Here is a 21,649-nt window from a genome sequence, read left to right as displayed (position 1 = left end):
CCATAATAACATACTATCCCTATTTGATAGTTCCTTTATGTATTCTTTCTAAAGTGCTTTCCCTCTTGGAATCATAATGTATGCTCCAAGCCCTGGAAACAGTATGAAGCAGACAGAAAATACTAAAAAAAAAAGTATGAGCCTGTCTTCTCTCCAAAAAGGCATTGTTAAAATTGTGCATCCTGTGATATCACATTGCCTCTACAAAGGCTTTGTAAGAAACAACATGCAAAACACTTGGTAGAACATTTCAACTGAAAAATAAAATAAGCAAACAGTATTATAGAACTAGAGGTATACTTTTTTAGGACTGAAATTTACTACCATCAGAATGCTTTATTTCAAGAACTGAACATTCTGTTAACAGGCAATGGTGGTGCCCAGGGGCAAGTCCATCAGACTGAAAGCTACCCACAAATAATGTGAAACTGCCCGCCGTGCAGATACAGTTTCAAGATAAATGCTTAGCTTTTCCATCCAGGTTGCAGCCCCCAAGCCCTTTCTATACAGAAACCTGAAGCTGCCACAGTCCTTTTTCAAGTAACTACTGTCCCTCTCACCCAACTGCCCATGATAAAAAGTAAAAGCAGTAGACACTGAGCATTGCTTAGCATTTCAAAACATAAATCTCTCCCAACAGACATTAAATTAGGGAGGATAGGAAGAAAGTACAGGATCAGAAGTCAGACTTAACCCTGTTGATACTGTAGGAAAGCTCTGATACTCTAGTCCAGCAGTTCTCAAATTTCAGTTCGTTGCAGATTCTCAACTCCTCCACTCCTCCTGACTATGATTCACTACTTGTGGCATGAGGCGGGAATTCTGAATTTTAAACACGTTAGGTAATTTGGGTGCACGTAGTCCTCAAGCCACAGTTTGGGAAAAACAATTACTCTCCTACCTCTCAGATATTCCTAAAAAGAGTTTTCTTTCATTCCAAGGGAAACTGTCAGAGTATAATTTTGTGAAACTTACATATTTCTTCTAAGTTAGGTAAATAATCACGAATAAATGTTTCCTCTTCAGCACGATGAGAATGATGGGGGCCACAGGCACAAAGCATCCTCAGGAGACCTCCCGCGGCACCAGGTAGTAAATGACAGCACAATGTCACCGTTCCATCTGATCTCACAGGGCCTGGCAGAGCGCCCACAGGACTGTTCCAGGAGACACGTTCCTTTCGCCTGCACAACTTTAAGAAAACCATGTGCTTGTCAACATTTGGAAGCCGGGAGGTTGCATGTAAAACCGGCCTGCTCGTTTCCGCAGGAAAACGAGAGGTCCCTCCCTCGGTCCCCCAAATCACTTCCCCGGCCTATACACTCCAGCACCCCAATCTCCGCTCAGGGGTGCCCAGCCTGCCGCCCCCAGGGCCGCTGCAGGGTCCGGCACCAAGTCAGATATTCCCCTTCTGCCAGGAAGACCCGGATCCCGAAAGCAGGGACTGGGACCAGCGCGGACACGCTGCGGGCCTGCACTGCCCGCTCCACCCGCTAGCCGGGAAGGGCCCTCCACCTGCCCGAGGAAGGCCGGGTGGGGACCCAGAAGCCCGTCCCCGCGGCCCCCACTTACATGAGCCAGAGCACGCGAGGCCGCGGCGCAGAACTTGAGGAGCCGGGGCGCAGCGCAGCACAGATGGCCGGAGCTTTCAATTTGCGCGGGATGGCCCACGGCCCCGCCCAGAGGAAGTGACGTCAGCGCCCCTCCACGGCGCCGGCACCACCTCCCCGTACATGGTCTCCCACTTCCGGCCAGAGCCCAGTTCTCGCCTCCCGGCTTCCCGCCGGCGCCAGCGCGGGCGCCGCCGCAGCCGTCCCCTTGGATCTCCGGGCGACCTTCCAGAGAGCTGAGTGGAGCTGGCTCTGCGGGCCCATGGCGCGTGGCGCCCGGGAAGCGCGTCGAGCTCCTCCCCAAACTGCTGGGAGTCGTGGAGCTCTCCCGACTGCGGCCTCGGATCCCGGCGCAGAAGCTCAGAGAGCGCCGTCGCGTGTTTGTGTTGAGGTCTCTAAACCGAAAAGGGGTCCTGGCTGGAAATCACCCCTAGTCCTTGTGCTGCTAATCTCGGCTCTTCACAGGCAGCTACACATGGGCTCCAGGCACACAGAAGGTGCAGCTTGAGGTATATGCTCCTTGGACCCTTCCCCTTTGGGAAGGGGAGGGAGTGCCTGCTAAGTAATTGAACTGGTAAGAGACAGTCTTTCCTTGACCAGGCCGGCCAGGGTCCTCTGCCCTCTTCTCAACTAGGTCTCAGACGTTGGCTTATAAAGACTTAAACAAACAGCAACATGGTTTTTAACATCAAGTCTTCATCCGTAGGGTGACCCCAGCCCCACTTAAGTGCCTGCCTGAGAAAACTCAAGGCTGCCAAAAGAATTCAGCATTTGTTCCAGCCACCACCTGAAGATAGGATCTCTTCCCCCAGCGTCTCTAGGAGGGGAGGTGCCTGACTTCCACAGCTTCTGGTTAGCAGTCCCAAGTGAGTCTCCAACTCTCCCTTCCCGATTTTTAAAAAATGTTCACTCCCTGGCTGCTGAGCTGTCACTCACGCACAGCCCCATTCCCTCTTTAAACTGCCCAGTCACTTCTGTACAAATTCAGGGTGAGTTCATTTCATGCTGGGTGCTTTTCCCTATTGCAATATATTATTGATTAAAATCTGTCCTGACCACTTTACATAGTGTCCAGCTTTGTTTACCTTTGGCATAAACCTGGGGAAACTTTATAAACAAACAGCCATGGAAAGTGGCCTATGGTGCACAGACTTTAAAGACATTTTTGACTTTGGTGGCCACTTGGGGCGAAGCTTCCGGTCCTCATGATACTCTAGACCTGGTTGTTGTCTTCTTAGGAATATTGTTAAAATTAAAAAAATGGGAAGAACCTAACTTAGGTCAGACAGGGAGGGGTATTTAGAAATAAACATAAAAAGAAATGTGTGAATAAACTTCATATGAATAAAAAATTTAGTTTCCCAAAGTTACTGGGATTTTCTTCCATGTGACATTTCCCTAAATGAAAAAGACAGAGAGCTAGAGGCTTGATGGGCACATTTTTCTTTTTAATAATTCTCTTTGTAGTCCCCAAAGCATGACACATAATTAATTTGCCTCTTATTGCTTACCTTCTAATAATAATTCTGGTTATGAATTAGGGTTAACAATGGTGTGAAGTGGAAACCTAGTCATTGATTAGATATACTTATGCTATTGATTTTCTTTGTTTCTTAATGTGTCATTTTCCTGACAGTAAACAAGAAGTATCACCTATTCAGTAAGTGGATTTCTGTTTATGAAATAAGTTGGCCAATGGGCTGCTTGCTGCTTGCTTCATACTCAGAGGTGAGGCCACCTGAGCTCCCTGAGTAATCTTCTCCATCAGTAGGATGGCTTGAGGATACAGATATGGGTGACAGTGTCTGATGGACCCTTCACTTTCACCCTGAGATAAAGACTAGACTATCAGTCAGACCTTGCCATTTGATGTACAGCTCAGGCCAAAACAGCCACTTCTGATTTTTCTCTCTTCATTTGGGGATGCTTGGGAAGAAAGAAGAAGTCAGATTTATTTGTGGGACCAAATTTCTTTTCAGACTTTTCTTCCATTGTGTCTGTGAAATAAAGGACTTGTCAGTAACTGTCATCTATGACAGTTTTCTAGAGTCAAATTGTACCACTAATTTTTAGAGATCTTAATCCTTCTAGAAAGAAAGTATAATTTACTTAACTATTCTTTGTGCCTCCGGGGTAAAAATGTGTTTAAAAAACAAAACAAAACAAAACAACCAGGAGGCAGGGCTCCAGAAAGGCATAGTGGAACAAGGTAAACTTCAGAACTACTTAACTGGGCAGCAGGATTCACTGCCCAATCTGTAAAGTTTGGTTAAAAACAGGAAACAAAGGAGCTTGCTAGGTTGTGTTTCATCCATTACTTAAGACAATTAAAATAACTCTTATTTTTATAAAAAACTCTACTGTTGCCAGAAATTCTTGCTCAAATAATTGGTAGATTGATGATTAACAGGAATCATTCATATTCTCATTAAGTGCACAAGATAACAAAATTATGTGAAGTTTTCTATATTAAATAAAACAGCTTTTTGTTGTAGTTGTATTTGTTATCTGTTGTTCGATTAAGCACAAACAATAACTATCTCCTTTCTGTGTTTATTGACTACATGCGTGGAGGCTTATAAAAATTACCATATATTAGATTTTCCTCTTAATGTTTGATGTATTTTAATGACTAGATAAATGGCCGCAGGTTAAGTTAGGCTCATATAAACTTCCTAGAACTAGTAAAAGAGTAATAGGATTTGAGTTTTTTAGGCTGTTTGGTTTAATAGAATGAGCATGAAATTTGGAGTCAGAAGTTGACCTCAGATTGTCAGTTAATTCTTATGTGATCTTTGTTAAGTCACTAAACCTCCCTTTTGGCTCCACTTTTTTTCCAGTTCTATGATGGGTATAACATTTTCTTTGTGATTGTGAAAATCAAGAGGATCATTTATAAAAACACCATGTAAACTGTAAAGTTTTATTTGTTAGTTATTCCTGTTAATATATGGGAAACATTCTCTTTGACTTGGCTGGTGAGCCAGAAACTTACTGATGTCTTGTTTCCATCCTGCAGTACAATAGGATTAGGAAGAAACAGTGACTATACAATCCCCAGATGTGTCATGTCATACTGCCTGGATTTTAAGCTTAGTAAACCTAAGTCTTAAATTAGCTGTAGGAAGGTTTTATTTGTTCAGATCAGAGGTCCTGTTTGATTTTTCTCTCTATCCAAGAAATTCATGATTTCCACCTCCCTGAGCTAAAATCCTGGAGTATTTCTAAACAGAGTATGGTTTGAGATAATTTTAGGTCCAGAAATAAGTAACAATTGAAACAGAAATGGGATACGAATGGAATTCTAAGTACAAACTTACTTTTTCATGTTGAACATGACGCCCCTTCTTCTTTCCTGAAATGCCATCTGTAGACTCCATTTGTGCTTCTGAACCAATTAGTGGAAGCAGTCTTAGACTAGGGGGGCTTGGTATCTAGAAGCCATATATAAAGTTAGTAAGACATATTTAAAGCGATAATTTCTGTGAATTCAGGGGTGGGGGATAGGGAGTGATAAGGTCCAACTGCTTTCAAAAATACCCACTTTGCCAGTAGCCCACTATTAATTCTGAGGCTGTACCTTTAGTCCTGTCTGTAGTTTAAGTGTTTGATACCTGTAATCAGTATCAACATGTTCTTGGGAAAGGGAAATAACATGTTAAGAAACTATATGTTAAGATTAAGTTGTAATATTTGGTTTTTGGTTTATTATCCTTGGTTAATAATTAATTCTTTAATTTAACAGGTTTTCTGAATTGGAGACTTGAAGGATGAGTAGGGATTTGGAGGGAAACAAGAGGTGGATGAGTTACAGGCAGAGGGGAAGTCCAGGCAAAGTCCCCGAAAAGGGAAGAACAGTGATGCTTAAGGAATGGTAAGTAAGTTAGCTTAGCTGGAATATGGGGAACATGGGAGAATGTGGTGGAAATTGAGGTTATACATGTTTGTGGAAGCATCACTCTGCTTGGTTATGCAGTTTTCCGCAACCTTGCTCGGTAGCCCAGGTTCAGGAGTGAGATGTCAGGTTCCCTATTGTTCTGTAACAAATCTAGTCCTGAATACCTCCAACTCACCCTGTATATAGGCAGAGAACCAAAAACAATCCCCGCCTTTCTGTTTTCAGTCTTGAAACCTTCTAAAGCATGTCTTCGAATCTGCAAAACAGAGAAGTGACTGTTAAAATGGAAAGGGCACATTACATCAGTGGCAAAATTCTTGGGTTCAAATTCTGACTCTGTCACTTATTAGCTGCATGACCTTAAGCAAGTTCTTTCCCTGTTGACTGGTTATGAGGATCAAATGAAGTAATGTATATAGTAAGGAGCTATTCAAATGTAAGATTTGGTGATATTGTATTATTACTGAAAACAATGTCAAAAAGAGTTTAACAGAAAAGAAGTGAATAGATAAATATTACACAATTGAGAATGAAAAGGAATGGGCAAAACAAGATTGCTGTTAGAAATCAGATTCCAAAATGTATTTTAATTCAACTTGAGCATTAAATCTTTGTCGTTTTACCAACCAACTGAGAAGATATAAATGTGTTAAGAAGAGGGTAAGCCTTATAGTATTGGGGGCTTTCAGTTGTTTCAAAAGCTTTAAAACCTTTCTAAAGATTTCCCCAAATTTATTTCATGTTTCAGATTACTTTAAAAGTTATTCCTTATTTTCAAGTTGGAAGATAATATTAAAAGTGAATCCAATCTTTATTTTCAAGTTGTGCTGTTCAACAAAACTGAGCATTGTTATGTTCTCTGCATCTTTGTCCATAATGAGCTTATGATTTACTGGTGGGGTGAGAAGTAAGAGTAAGTATACCCAATGGAATACTACTCAACCATAAAAAAGAATAAAATAATGCTATTTGCAGCAACATGGATGGATCTGGAGATCGTCATTCTAAGTGAAGTAAGCCAGAAAGAAAAAGAAAAATTACATATGATACCACTCATATGTGGAATCTAAAAAAAAAAAAAAAAAAAGGAAAAAGAAGACACTAACGTACTAATGAACTTATCTACAAAACAGAAACAGACATAGTAAACAAACTTATGGTTACCAGGGGGAAGAGGGTGAGAAGGGATAAATTGGAAATTTAAGATTTGCAAATATTAACTATTATATATAAAATAGATAAAAACCAAATTGCTTCTGTATAGCACAAGGAACTATATTCAAAATATTGTAGTAACCTATAATGAAAAAGAATATGAAAAAAATATATATATATTTCAGTCATGTATGACTGAAACATTATGCTGTACACCAGAAATGGACACATTATAACTGACTATACTTCAATTAAAATAAAATTTAAAAGTAAGTATATCAATAATTCTAATACAGTGTAGAACATGGTAAGTGAACATGTTATGAGACACAAAGCAGGGAGAGACTGGGCTCTTCTCGTAAAGTAGAATGAACATTTATTGAGTATCTAGTATCTATGATGTACATTTTCTGATTTTAATCTTCATAACAGCTCTTTGAGGGATTTGCAGATGAGGAAAGAGATAAAATAACTTACATGAGATTAAACCTAAGTCTGTCACATTCCACAGCCAGTCCCTTTCCTGCCTGTCACCCTGTCCTCTGGGAGAAGCTGTCTGAGTTCCATTTGGACAGAAGGGTAGCGTTTATGAAAATTGATTCATTTGGAAAGTGTTACATATTTATTAAATATGAAGTTGATACCGTGCAAGAATAATGGCACTCTGAGCACAGCTGTGTTTTACAACTTGGAGCAATATCCTCAGCTTAGAGGTTTTCAGCGTGGTGTTAACAGGCTTCCGTCCTTTTCGTCTGCCCTCAAACATAATGACGATCCAAGTGTTGTGCTTTTAATTCTCTTGCTTTATAGTTTTACCTTATATGGTTTTTGCCAAAAGAATATTTTATTTCGTTTTGCCTCTTCTCTATTTTTATCTAAATGAAACTGCTATGTATATATCCTTATGCAAAACTTTCCTCACTCAATAGTATGTTTCAAACCTTTGTGTAGGTGAGTGTTATTCAAATTCATTTATTTTTACTGCTCCATAGTATTCCAAGTTGTAATTACATCATTGTTTATTTACTAATTACACTGTTGATGAGCATTTAGGCTGCTTTCAGGTTTTTGCTATTACCAACAGTCCTGCTCTGAGCTTTCTTGTTCCTGCCTCCTAAACACAGACTCAAGCATTTCCCCAGGGTATGTCCTTAGTAGAGTAGGCCTGTTTTCAGCTTTACTAGATAACGTCTGTCATATTATTTCCCAGAGTGATTCTAGCAGTTTACACTACTTCTACCAGCAGATGAGTGTTCTGATTGTTACAAATGCACACCCATGACATGGTCAGACTTTATGATATTTGCCAGTCTGGCGGGTGTAAAATGGTATCTTACATTATTGACATGGATTTCCATGATTGCTAATGAGGTTGAGCATCTTTTCATGTGTTTATTGGTAATTTTTTTTTCTTTTGCGAACTATCTATTCAAGTATTTGACCATTTTTAAAATTGGACTGTCTTTTCTTCTTGATTTTTCTTATTGTGGATACTAATAGTTTGTCAGTTACAAAGAAGGATGGACTTTGATAGAGAGAGATCATGGTTGTGGTAAGGGGAGCCCAGGTGGACTGTAGGGGCAGAAGACTGAGAGTAATGCTCAGGAAAACAACGATTAGTCTGATTTGTAGAGGGTCGGGCAACTGTAGGTTAGTAATGAGGGATAAGTTTTAATGGGAGGTAAGTTTGGTTTGGTTTGCAGAAAATCCTGAGGAAATCCATTTTAATTCATTTATGCCAGACCTTAGCCTAAAGACTCATGCTGTGTCCATTTTTAAAAAGTGTTAGGAATAGAAATAAACAGCAGTATACATTTCTCTCCTATTTCTGCACTGAAGAGAAGTGTGTCTGTCTGGGATGGGCAGAATAATGGCAACCAAGGATGTTCACACCTTCTTCCTCCCACCCCCAATTTGTGAATATATTGCTTCACTTGGCAAAAGGGACTTTGCAGATGTGATTAAGGTTAGGAACCTTGAGACGGATTATCTAAGTGGGCCCAATCTAATGACAGGAATCCTTAAAAGCAGAGAACCTTTCCCACTGGTCAGAGAGACGAGACCACGGAAGAATGGGCAGAGAGGTGCAACATTTCTAGCTTCGAAGATGAAGGAGGGGGGCCACAAACTAAGGAGTCTGAGATTCTCCCCTAGCGCCTCTGGAAATGAACACAGCTCTGGCAGCACCAGTGAGACCCAGGTCGGACTTCTGACCATCAGAACCGTGAAATAAGTGATTTGTACTGCTTAAGCAACCGGGTTTGCTGCGATTTGTGACAGCAGCAGTAGAAAGCTAATACATTGGACATATCTAAATTCAAAACCAAAAGTGAAAAACCAAAGCAAAGTATTTTTTGTTTTGTTTTGTCTTGTCTTTCTTTTTTGGTTTTTAAACCTACCTTGGGAGTAGAAAGACACTTGAAATACTTAAAATCATGTTCCACTTCAAAGGCCTTAGGAGGTGTACGTTTGAAAAGCAAAGACATTGAGCTCATTTTTTTCCATCTGCATATAAAGATACACAAAAAATGGTCAAGCGCATACCACAACTTTTATTTTCTGCCTACTCAACAAGTATCCATTTCATCCTTCTTTGTCTGGACTCCCACTTTCTCTGGCTCCCACGGCACCTGTCCTAATGATGCAACCTTTGTGCTTAACTCTTATGCCTCATGGCTTCCCAGATTTCCCTCCAGAGATTTCTGCTAAACCTGAACATTCCATGTAGTTAAATTCATTAATAGCCATTGGAAAAAATCTGTATAGTAAGGATGAGGAAACCTCTGGTACAAAACCAATGTTTGATTTTTTTGTGACTCAGGGCGGCTCTATTATAGTTAAAACCTACTTACGCATATATTTGAGAAGTCATAACTAAATATTAAAAGCATTTTTAAAGGTACTAAATAGTATGTCCTAGGATGGAATTCTTCTACAGAAAAAGGCCCAATATGCTACAGACAAGACATAATTATTTACTTATAATGTGGACACGTATCCTACTTTAAGCTATCCCAAGTACATCATAGTGTCTCATACTTCTGTATCTATCATTTACATCGGTTACCTCTGCTTGTAATGTTCTCCATTAGTCATTCTTTATTTGTTCCACAATATCTTTTGAGTGCCTACTGTGTGCTAAGCGCTGAGATAAGAACTAGGTATATAAAGATGGATAAAACATTGTACTAGCCCTTAAGGAACTCAGAGGATAGTGAAGCAGATGCATACTAATTTAATTAGAATATGGTGTTTTAAGTACTAAGATATATGGATGTTCAGGGTGCAGCAATTACCCAAAGGGATTGATTAACTTTGCTTGGTGAACCTTACCATAGCCTGATGAATCTTAGCTCTACCACACCGCCTCTTACATTTCAGCTGGACTTCTTCCACAGAGCTCCTTACTGCCCAGCCAAGGCAAGCCTTGAGCCCTTCAGTGGGGTTTTGGCAATCACCTGAGACCCTTGTTAATTGTTCTTAAACTGTTTCTGTTTTGACCCAAATTCTGTATGGCTTATGACTCTTTGCTTCAATTTCTATTTACAGCCATTCTACACTTTTGGACTAGAAGATGGCATTGGGTCTCCCCAGCTTTGACCCACTTAGGATTTCTCTAAAAGACTTGATCTTAGACAGTCCTCTCTGATCCTTCCTGTTTCGGACTCATCTGGTCTGCTGAATATTACCAGTCTAAGCAGTCTGGTCCCCCAAGGGCTAGACATCTAGACATCTACCACCTAGGGCTGAGCTTTGCTAATGTTGAGAGCTCAGATGAGCACTGATCTCTTCCATTATAACAAAGATTCAGACGGGACTGAGCTTAGCAAAAGCATAAAACAACTTTTCACCAATATTTTTTTCTCTACTAGGGGACTGGCTTCCTTCCTCTGAGCCTTGAAGCAAGCTCAAGTCTCTCTCCAAAACAAGCAAACTCATGAAACAAGCTCTTCTTCAACCTTAGAGCTATTTGACTTCCTTACAAAGTAATCTATACTGTCATCACCACGCATCTCCTGTTTATTTCTCAGCCACGACAATGTGATTTTTACCTATCAGTCTTTGAAATTTCACTCTCTAGAATCATTAGTGACCTTTCAGCTGATGGACATACCAAATCCAGTGTTTACTTTTCTGTTGTCCTGTGTGATTTCACTGCCATGTTCTACAAACATGTCCTCTTTACCACTTTTCTTAGACTCTCTCCTCCTTTGATTTCCATCATAGCACTTGTTTATGACTTTCCTTTCAACATCTTGGCTGTTTCTTCTTAATATTTTTTCACTGGTTTCTCTTCCTTAGCCTGCTCTTTACAGGCTATTTCTTGATTTCTTCCTTCATTTTCTGTTTTTTTTTTTCACTCTATACACAGGACCTACATGACTCATCCACATTGAAAATACTAGTATGCTGATAACATCTTTATCTATAGTTATGACCTCTTTTGGGAGCTCCAGACAGGTCTATCTCATGCTGATTCAAGATCTCTCATTGGAAGTCCCACCAGCATCTCAGACTTAAACCTGTCCAGAACCAAACTCACTGTCTTTTTCTCCAGGCCTGGTCTTCCCCTTATGTAGTCTGCCAGAGTGATTTTTATAAAGTATAAAATCCTTTTGCTGGCCCATGAAAGTCTTAATTGCATTTTGGCCCCTATAGGCTTTTCTTGCTTTATCTCCTACCATATCCTCCCTATTTGCTCCCTGGACTTCAAGCCTTGAAAGACTATACCATAGTATATATTTTTTTTTTAGTGCCTTTTCTTAGGCAATTACCTCTTTGATCTTTGAGTAAATCTTATTTTCCCCGCTGTGATTATTTTAAGAACTGATGTTCCTAGAGGTATTATTATACCAAATTGTAGCTTTTGTTTGCTTATTTCTCCCTTCCTCTGAATTTCAAAATTACCGAAAAGTTCTGGGCTTTTCACCTTTGAATTCTCCATGTCCAGCAGAGAGTCACAGTATCATATAGTTTAATTTCGTCTGCTCATCTGAAAACAAACAAACAAACAAAACCGAATGCTCTTACCTTTCCTGGTCAAATACCAGAGGATATTCATATTTTTGCTTCTTTTCTGTGAACTTACTTTCTTCTTTTATTTCTATGGGATATTCATTAACATCACAAGGCAAAATAAAATCACTTGTCTGTGATATTTCAAAGACTCTTCGCTGTCCAAAATATCCACAGTAATGACCACTGAGGGCATGCCAGAGCCTGAGGAAAGGCAAAGGGAGGGAAGAGAAAGTAACTAGAATTCAGTGGAAGTTATTGTGTTCATTAGATCATTTATATAGACTTTCACTGACCCATCAAGGAGTTTTAAACTTGAGTCCACGACTTCCTATTAAATATATGGAGCTAATCATAGCACAAACATTTTTATAAGTTAGAATTCTAATCTATAATAATTTTGGGGAATGTCAGTTTAAATCTGTACAGGGATAACTGTTTATTAAACCCAGAAAACAAGGAGCAGATTTTTCCCAAAATAACATCACTCATTGAAGCTGAGCAGAACTCATGCTGACTTAGTTGAATTAGGCCGTATCTCATCTCAGTTGTCTACTTTCTGTATCGGCATCAGTAGAACTTATGAGAGGAGATAGCTACTAATGGTTTTACTGTTATCAAAATCATCTCAACCTCCATGCACAATTCCCACTATTGTGGAAACAACATTCTGTTTTTCACAACTGAGTTCTGCAGTAAGATGGCAAATGAAGTGGCTCTTATCCGTATGCATCACTTCTCTATCAATTCACTCCAAGAGGACCTTCTAAATAGCCCACATGCTTAAGGGTCATATGGAATGTCATATAGAGTGTGTGCTCTATGTCTTATGGAAATAAGACACAAAGGAAATAATGTTTGGCAGATCTCCCATTTATGTCCTAATCTCAAAGTAGCAAATGATGGAAACAATCATCATGTTCCTGCCTCAATGACCCAGGAGGAGGATAATCTAAATGAACTAAAAATAGATTCCACAAAGTCCAGGTGGTATCCCAGATCAAAGCGGTAGGCACTGAGGAGCAGGAAGGACGGAGGTGTCCAGTCAGGAATCTTCACACCTGACAGTGTCCTGAGTGTGTAACATGAGCATCTTACATTCCTTACATATTTTAATTCCTAACACTGTGTAGATGTTTTCATGGCCTTCCCGGAGCCTTGGCCAAAGTGAAGTGGACCAGACCTTTCAACACAGAAGTTCGAGGGGTGAGGGACTAACTTCAGGACAACTCTGAATTCATTCTACTGGAGGCAAGGACTGAAGTAGCTCTTCGTTCTCTTGTTTTCTGGTGTTTCCTGCTCCCTGTGGAACTTTCCCAAATGACTGATCCTATTTCTCAGCCTGATTTTCTGGGCCTCAGATATGGATCCTTAGCCCCTTCTATCCTCTGTCCCAGAGCTAAGTCTTTATTATGCTTTTTCCTACTATGAAATCAATCTTTTTGACAAGCAAGATTGTTAAAATTGCTTCTTTCTTTAGAAACTGGCAGCTAGTATTAGCAGAAGGACCTTGTTATGAAGACGACTGGACTCTGACAAAGCTATTAATAGAGCTAGGTCTTTTGAACTGAGTATTTAGGGAGATCCTTCACTGAAAGGAATTGTAAAAGTAATTTATCCATGCCACGGGTGACTGAGCAGGAAATGCTCATAACAACAGAGGTGTGCACACATGTAACATGTGGGGAGTGTGTGTGTATGTGTGTGCATTACAGTGCCCGGTTAACAACTCTGATGACAGGTAGCTGAAAATAAGCTGGAGCAGAGACCCCAGGGACAGAGTTGCGGAAAACATCTATAATAATGAAGTGTCATTATCTTATTTTTTCCTATGAATAAAACACATTCAGCTCTATCAGAGGAAGCAGCTGTTTGCCCTCAAATAGGAGCTTACCCGAAAGATTCACCTGAAACTCAACATTTCTAAAAATTCTTCATCTTCCCACATATTTCTAAATGTTTCCTTTTTTCAGTGCTTCCTCCCTCAGTGCATGGCATCAATGTTCACCCAGTTTTATATGCCGGGAGTCACTCTTGACACCTGTCTCTTACCTTCTCTTTCAGTTAACATTCACATCTTCTGGAGTTTGCCTTCTAAATAGTTCTCCAATCCAAGATACTTATTTCCAGCACTGTTGCCTCTCCCCTAGTCCACGTCACTCCACAGACATCTCACTGGTCTCTTTGCCCTGACTTTTGCTGCTCCAAAATCCATTCCCCACACATTATTTTTTTAAATGTAAATCAAATTATATCAGTCGCCCACTTGAAATCCTTTGGTGGCTGTTTATTTCAAGGTGAAGATCCAAGCCCTTAATGATGTCTGTTAGATGCTACATGGGCTTGTCCCTGCCTAATTCACCAGCCTCAGGCTCGTTCAGCTAGCTAGGGTCTTTTGGATTTCAGTCCAGGGCCTTTCGTGCAACATAAAATATTTCTTCCTTTTCATCTTCATTATGCTTAAACTCTAAAACACTTTGAAACCTCTCTGTCTTTCTTGATCTTAACTAATTTTATTACCCATAAAAGTATAATTCATTATCATGATTTTCAGACATTTAATATATAGCAATTTGTCTCAAGAAATGTCATGACATTTCCTTTCTCTCTTTCTTGCTCTCTCTGTATATGGATGTGTTTTTAGCAGTTTGTGTATGTACACTTAGCATTACTAGGCAATTAAAAGCAAGTTGGCTTTGTACAGCATGGCCACTATAGTTATTAGTAGTAAGATAGTAGATCTTAAAAGTACTCATCACAAGAAAAAAAATGTTTGTAACTGTGTATGGTGACAAACATTAACTAGACTTATTGTGGTGATCATTTCACAATATATGCAAATATTGAATCATTATGTTGTACACCTGAAACTAACATATTACATGTAAATTATACCTCAGTTAAAAAAAAAAAATAGCTGATCCTGAAGGGAGGCTCTCTAAAGAATATAACTATGCCTCAGTCCTAGTAAATCATCTAACTGGCACAGCCCTAGTGAATCACCTCCGGTCACTCCAGTCACAGCGCTGTGCTCACCCCTCTGAAGCAGGCCAAGCAGCCAAGGAAGAAGAGAACCATAAAGACAGGGAGGCTTTGTAGCATCAGTCACATTGTCATTGAAACAATTAGCTCACCTTCACTTTTCTCAGTGTTCTTTTCTAGGGCTTTTTAATGACTTCTGATCCTGTCTATCCTGTGGTCTTTCCGGAGCCTGAGTCTGTCTCTCTGAGCTACTCATATTGCTTAATATTGTGAAATAGTCTACAAAAACACTTATATTGGAAGTATTTATTATATCTTTTAATATGGATGAGCATGGCATCTCATTTCCTTGGGTATGGAAAAAAATTACAAATCAGTGCCCACCATCTCAAAGCCCTTTTGTGCCACCTTCTATTTGTTTGTTATTTCTTTCTTTTAATCAGCTAATCAAGTTGCACTTATGGTGTATACGTAAACCTTAGCTTAACATCCTTTTACCTCTCACACTCAAAACCCTGAATTCACAAGATGAAGGTCCATACCTTACTGAGCCATCGATGGAGGCCGTAAGCACCACTTGTTTATCTTCTACATAGATTATTTGAATAGTTTCTAAAGAATGAGCACGCCAGGCAAGCAGCTGTTTGAATTTCTAGATAACAAAGAGAAAGCATATCCCTTGTAATAAGTATGTACTGATCCAAATTCAGTCTTAAGCAAAACCATTAAATCACTAAGCTTATGAGTGAATGGTGGGGACATCTGCTCAAGACAGTGAAGTCCCACCCTGATGATCTCTTCTCTTGCTTGTTGAGGTACCCAAATTCCGTTTGTTGATGTTTGGTTAATCTGTACGTCTCCCTGGGACAGGAAGTATCTCACATCTTTAGCAATTTATCATTTAATTGAGGCATAGCGATCCATTTAGCTGAGGATTAGGAGATGACCAGATGAAGGAAAAGCCTTAGGAGAAGGGTTGTGAGGGTACTGAAAGATATAATCAGGAGCAGGAGAAAGCAGAGTAGAAAGGAGACCAAAGGGGTGATTGGCAAAAAGACTTGTCCTATTTCCAAATTTTATCCCGATTCCTTTTTTTTTTTTTTTTCTGGTGGTGGTGGTGAGGTATATATGATCACTATAATCCACAAGGAATTAACCAAAGGAATGGACACAGCTCATTCTCTCTCAAAAACGTCTTGAGGCTTGATTGGTACCTTCCTTCAGAAAGTGACTTATCCTCCAGTACAGAGCCCTTAAATGGGTTTCAGAAGAAATTTCTAAACTGTGTGAACTAGAGTTGTCAACCGAGGAGCTTGCTCTATTAGCAGTATCCCCTTGGAATGTGTCCCCCTCTGTCACCGATGCACCCAGAGTAGGACCTTACTTCTTCCTGGTCATCTACTAGGGAGCTAGAATTCTGGCAGCTTAGAGTTCTGTGAGGCTCATGTCCCTTTAGCCTTTCACATAGGTTAGGCACAGTTTCTTGACCTTCTGATTCAATCCCCTGTTCCTAGAGAGCAAAGGTAAACTCTTCTGTATTCTCCTTTTTACTGTCTCAGAGCTGTTCAGGAACATTTGGTCATCCAAAGGTTTTTTTTTTTCTCTGCCTTGGGATTAGATTCTCTAAGGCAAGTATTTCTCTAATACAGACCGTATCTATAATAAGAAATACATTTTACTTCATGACCCAGTGACCACATACAACTCCAGCTCATTCATCTGAAACAAGCTGCAATGTCCTTCACAAAGGGTACTTAGCCGCATTGTGTACAATGCACACTGATACTGTGTGTTCTATTCTATTGCATTTCAGTCCACTCCATTCTCTTCTATTTTCGTAAAAATACTGCTTGCCACTTATTAAATTGATTTGACGACCCCCTAGTGGATTACAACCTGTAATTATAAAGACACTGATCTAAGACTTTTCTTTTCTGTAAGCTTGTATATATAATCATGTATTATTTCTTTTTCTGTGGACAGATTTTGGCTACCCTATCTCTTAGAATATCTGCATTCCATACAGCATCTTTTAAGCAGTACAGCTGCAAGAGAACCAGATGTAATCTCTGATTTATAGACGGACATATTAAGTTTTCACTATAGTTGTAATCTGTGACTGAATCTGGCTTAATGCATGGTATATGTTAGTCTGTGTAATAATGAGGTATCTTACAAGCAGATTCTGTGTTATATTTATAAATAGGCAGCCAGGTACAAATTAGAAAATCACATTGTCCAAATAAAGAAAAGGTTGAAATGAGGCTGAATAGGGAAGAATTTAAATAAGTCATTAAAATAGATTCTCTTCTTTTAGATTGGTGAAGATGCTTTCCAATCAACCCCGCAATTATTCTAATTCAATATTATTACACAACTTTGTTTTAAAGATTCTATCTGAATTTTGAAAGATCTTGATTGCCATCTTGTAGAAGGCCCATTTACAAAAATGTAGGCTTTGAATCATATTTTTACCTGCTAAAACTAATAACAGAATATTGATAATCGTTGTGAGTAGGAGAAAACAATTAGAAACCCTTCTCCTCTCACGTGGTTCCAGCATATGATTGTTTTTGTTCACTCACAGCATGCCTTGATTGTAGGCCATTTCTAGTTGTTGATAAATGAACCATGCTTTCTAAGTTGAAACTTACTTTTTTCCATTTGCCAGCAGTATGTGTTATACATGTAAAGAGCACTGGATTAGAGGACGAGAACCCTGGTTCTGGTCCTGATGTCATCAGTAACTATTATGTGATCCCAAGCAAGCCACTCCCTGATTTCACCTCTGCAAACTGAAGGCAGTCATACTAAATCTAAATATCTGAACTTTATAAAAACTATAATGGGTTCTTGGATGCAAAAAGAAAACTCTATAGATCCAATGAAACAATGTTTGAAGTAATAACCATTGTAAAACTCTGTAAGGCGTCTACCTAATCTATGTACCTGTATGTTAATACCTATAACTAAAAATAAAACATTACTATTCAAGCTATTATTCAGCTTTTGGATTTGAAGTATTAACTTAAAGGGAAATAAGGCTGTGATAATTAGTGCTTCCTTGCTTACTCTTTAATTAGTGTTGAGTTTTTGTAATACACGTAGACGTTTGTATATCCACATACACACAAGAAGTGCATATTTAAATGGTTACCAAATAAGGATGGTGACATTTACATTGCATTAACACTAAAAGTAAAATAACATATGTTTAACTGCAAGGAGGATTAGACTACAGGGGAGGAAAAGTTTCTTGAGAAGAATAATGGCAGGACACTAGGTTGAACTTTCAGGAAAGGTAATGGAACCTTATTCTATTAAGTGGTATAAGACACAGAAAATGACTGTGGAGGACTGGATGGTGTATGAATTCTTTTAAGCTGTGTGTTTCTACATAGATTCTAACAAGTAAGTCAAAATATGAAGTAGACGCAGAGTGACCAGTGGCTGGCTTACTCACTCATCCCCTCTTTTCTCCAGGAGACCATTGTGATTTGTCATATAGGTTAAGTTTCAATAGTATTAAATATGATTTGAGAGTAGGCAGTCTTGTCCTGTATTTCTGACTTTTGTGGTATCTAGCACAAAGAAATGCTCCATAAATAATGTGTTGGTTCATTAATTAAGCTAAAACTACAGTTCTTACCTTTTCATCATGAGGGGGATCCAGGAAGGAACTAATGCTGCAAAGGATAACATGCCCTTCTGTATAAAATTTAAACATTGAAATCTTTCATTAGATATTTTGCTGTCTAAGTAAATACTACCCAGACTGCCAAACTGTTTTGCTTCAGGCATTTACAATGGTAAATAAAACAGAATCTGAGAAACCATGTGTTTTGTTAGAAAAGACTTACCACATAGAGGGTAAAGTTAGTGCAAAAATATACAAGCTACTTTTAAAAAGAAGAAAAAATTTGCCTGATCTTAGATTTCTCTATTCTGCTGTAACCAGAAACAATATTGGTGAAACTATGGAGACTGACAGATAAATAAAAATAAGAATTCAAGAATAAGAGTATCAGAGTACAAAAGGGCTGGTGGTGAGTAATAAGGCAGATAAAATAAAGGTAACGATTGATTGATTGATTGATTGATTGAAGTATAGTTCATTTAAAATGTTGTGATAGTTTCTGGTGTACAGCAAAGTGTTTCCGTTTTATATATATATGTTATATTTTATATATATATATATATATTCTGTTTTCAGATTTTTTCCATTATAATTTATTACAAGATATTGAACATAGTTGCCTGTGCTGTACAATAGGACCTTGTTTATCTATTTTTTTTTTACTTTTTTTTTATTGAGTTGTAGTCATTTTACAATGTTATGTCGATCTCCAGTGTAGAGCACAAGTTTTCAGTTATACATGAACATACATATATTCATTGTCGCATTCTTTTTTTGCTGTCAGCTTCCACAAGATCTTGTATATATTTCCCTGTGTTATGCAGTATAATCTTGTTTATCTATTCTACATATGCCTGTCAGTATCTACAAATATAGTAGTTTGTGTCTGCTAATCCCAAACTCCTGATTTATCCCTCCTTCCCCCTTTGCCCCTTTGGTAACTAAGTTTGTTTTCTATGTCTGTGAGTTTGTTTCTGTTTTGTAAATAAGTTTATTTAAATAAAGATAACTTTAAAAATCTGTTATAAATCTACTGGTAATACTGAATACAAACATAGACAATTATTTTCTATAATCTCCAGAAGACTCAATTTTTGATACAAAATAGTTTGTTGTGACTTTTGTAAAATAACTTTTGAAATGAAAAAAAAAATTCTTAAAGAGGAGGTATAAAATTTAGATATAAATGTAATAGCAGTACCTGTAATCTCAAGATTACATTACTAAACGATAAGTGAAGGGGTGGTTTCGGAAAAAAGAGAAAGGTAGTAGGCTAAGCTTTCTGTTTAACTGGAAGGATGAGGTTTCAGCCTAATTTCTAATAAACTGGTTAACTACTTTTTGAAAAACTTAAAGGTAAACACTAGTAAAATTAAAAACTGTGTTTACATATGCATGTGCATTTACACATATACATAATCTTTCAAAGTACTGGGGAGAAGAAAAGGAAATTTAGGCTTAATTCAAAAGACAGAAGAAAGGAAATAGAAAGGAATATTAAAAAAAGAATTATGTCACATGAAAGAATTAAGACCAACTGTATGGGGGACGGGGGGTGGGAAGGGACAGACTGGGATTTCAAAATGTAGAATAGATAAACAAGATTGTACTGCGTAGCACAGGGAAATATACACAGGATCTTGTGGTGGCTCATAGCGAAAGAGAATGTGACAATGAATGTATGTATGTATATTCATGTATAACTGAAAAATTGTGCTCTATACTGGAATTTGACACAATATTGTAAAATGACTATAACTCAATAAAAAATGTTAAACTTAAAAAAAAAAGTTAAAGCTCTAATCTGTTTTTAGAAACAATGATCAGTACATACATGTAAACTAAAAAAATATGCAGTATACTGTATATATGTATTTATATATAATATAATGTGTATGTGCAGTCAAATTGTAATAATTCTACCTAATAAAACTGAAAAAAAAGAGATTGCAGGAGAGAATAAAACAGTACCATCTTTCAAAAAAAAAAAACCAATAAATACAAGTTCCCTATTGAGAAAAAATAATCTCTTTCTTCTCTAATTCATGCCACTACTCCCTTTAATAATGAAGATTAATTCAACATAACCCTTTTAAGATAAAAGTGAAAACTTTACATTCTTCCCAATATGTGAGGTAAGGGGTGGGTAGTCCTATACTCAAATTAAAGATGGCAGAAGTAGAATGTCTTACTCTAAATAAAGAGCTAGGAATGAAAGAGGTTCTCCTGATGTTCATTCATTTTTCTATTTGGGAGTTTGCACATCCCTCTTAGTCTTCCTTTTGTCTCAATAAATGTTACGTATTTTCCTATATTCATTTTTATATCATGTAGGTTACTAAGATACCTGTGGCCAACGACATAAGAGTAATGACTTACCCACATTGCCAGTCAGTAGTATTCTGGCGCATGAATCAGTATACAGCGATGTCAGAGAAACAGCAGCGTGTTTTGTGAAAGGTAGAAAATCTTTCAGTAGTCTTCCCTGTATAAAGTATAATAAATTCTATATTAAATATTTAATTGGAGTTGAGTTTCTCTGTAAATAATTTATCTAAAGAATTATGTCTATTACTTGAAACATGATTCTCTTCTTTGTAGTAAAAATGATTTGAAACTGTCTATAGGGACTTATTTCCTTGAAATTAAATATTCATAAAGGTGGAGACAACTATTGATTATAAGCATCTGGAGTCTGATGATGGCAGATCACCTCTATACCTGGGGGTTGTTTTCTGTCATTCCCATGACTCTTTTCATGCAGTTCCTCAGGTCCCTTTTCCAGTGACATATTCTCCTTTTAAATATTCTTTTCAGGTCTAAGTGTACCTCACTTACTTTGAGCAAGAATATTGTGTTTGCCTTTTCAGAAATACCTATTTTTGAATATTGGTGCAAGATAAGACAAAGCAAGAGAGTCAAATTTGGCAGATTGTTTTTCAGTGTTTAGTGTAAGTCAGCACTGGGAAGGGTTTTCATATTCATTGCTCCACTTGGAGAATAAACATCCAAGCTTGGGAAGAAGGAATTTGAACCTGCTGCTTGTTTCCTGAGATTTAGTCGGATATAATCTTTTCTTTTCCTATTGTTCTCACACTTTTATCTATCAGGAAAAAAAGACACTGCTCCAGTATCAGGACCACTTCAGGGAAAATTATTATTACAATATTTTGTAGTATTTTCAAACCAAGAGTTTCTTACTCATAAGCAAGGATCAACTGATAACCTTAGAGGTTTTATCCAGCAGACAGCTATGCTGTTCTGTGTTGTTGGATCTCACTATCTGTATACAAAACTCGCTGTTTTCTGGATTTCCCTCTAGGAAGGAGCCTTACAAGTGGTACCACTCTA

At 38.2% G+C, this 21,649-nt stretch overlaps 2 protein-coding genes and 1 long non-coding RNA gene across 6 annotated transcripts in view; 1 reads left to right on the top strand and 2 right to left on the bottom strand.

Annotated features, from left to right (window-relative positions):
- EXO1 (exonuclease 1) overlaps positions 1-1,707 on the bottom strand; it is a 31,488-nt gene extending 29,781 nt beyond the window's left edge. For 3 of the 4 annotated variants that reach the window (XM_032466506.1, XM_032466507.1, XM_006185555.3), the window contains exons 1-2: positions 1,573-1,707; positions 976-1,192 (exon numbers count right to left, since the gene is read on the bottom strand). The gene's annotated coding sequence lies outside the window, so the exon portion shown is untranslated. Of the gene's footprint in view, positions 1-975; positions 1,403-1,572 lie in introns of those variants that run through there. The other variant, XM_014559987.2, reaches the window with a different exon arrangement.
- Positions 1,708-3,247: 1,540 nt separating this feature from the next.
- LOC116659246 overlaps positions 3,248-21,649 on the top strand; it is a 52,458-nt gene continuing 34,056 nt past the window's right edge. The window contains exons 1-2 of the long non-coding RNA XR_004314484.1: positions 3,248-3,338; positions 5,356-5,484. This is a non-coding gene — a long non-coding RNA (uncharacterized LOC116659246). The remainder of the gene's footprint in view (positions 3,339-5,355; positions 5,485-21,649) is intronic.
- WDR64 (WD repeat domain 64) overlaps positions 3,268-21,649 on the bottom strand; it is a 60,346-nt gene continuing 41,964 nt past the window's right edge. The window contains exons 21-28 of the mRNA XM_032466505.1: positions 20,678-20,783; positions 18,311-18,369; positions 15,204-15,313; positions 11,695-11,883; positions 9,063-9,168; positions 5,684-5,764; positions 4,931-5,044; positions 3,268-3,607 (exon numbers count right to left, since the gene is read on the bottom strand). Coding sequence (XP_032322396.1) covers positions 3,524-3,607; positions 4,931-5,044; positions 5,684-5,764; positions 9,063-9,168; positions 11,695-11,883; positions 15,204-15,313; positions 18,311-18,369; positions 20,678-20,783 — 849 coding nt within the window. The 3' untranslated portion in view covers positions 3,268-3,523. The remainder of the gene's footprint in view (positions 3,608-4,930; positions 5,045-5,683; positions 5,765-9,062; positions 9,169-11,694; positions 11,884-15,203; positions 15,314-18,310; positions 18,370-20,677; positions 20,784-21,649) is intronic.

Source organism: Camelus ferus, chromosome 23 (genome assembly GCF_009834535.1).
Source record: "Camelus ferus isolate YT-003-E chromosome 23, BCGSAC_Cfer_1.0, whole genome shotgun sequence".
NCBI lineage: Eukaryota > Metazoa > Chordata > Mammalia > Artiodactyla > Camelidae > Camelus > Camelus ferus.
This window is presented reverse-complemented; position numbering and strand designations above follow the sequence as displayed.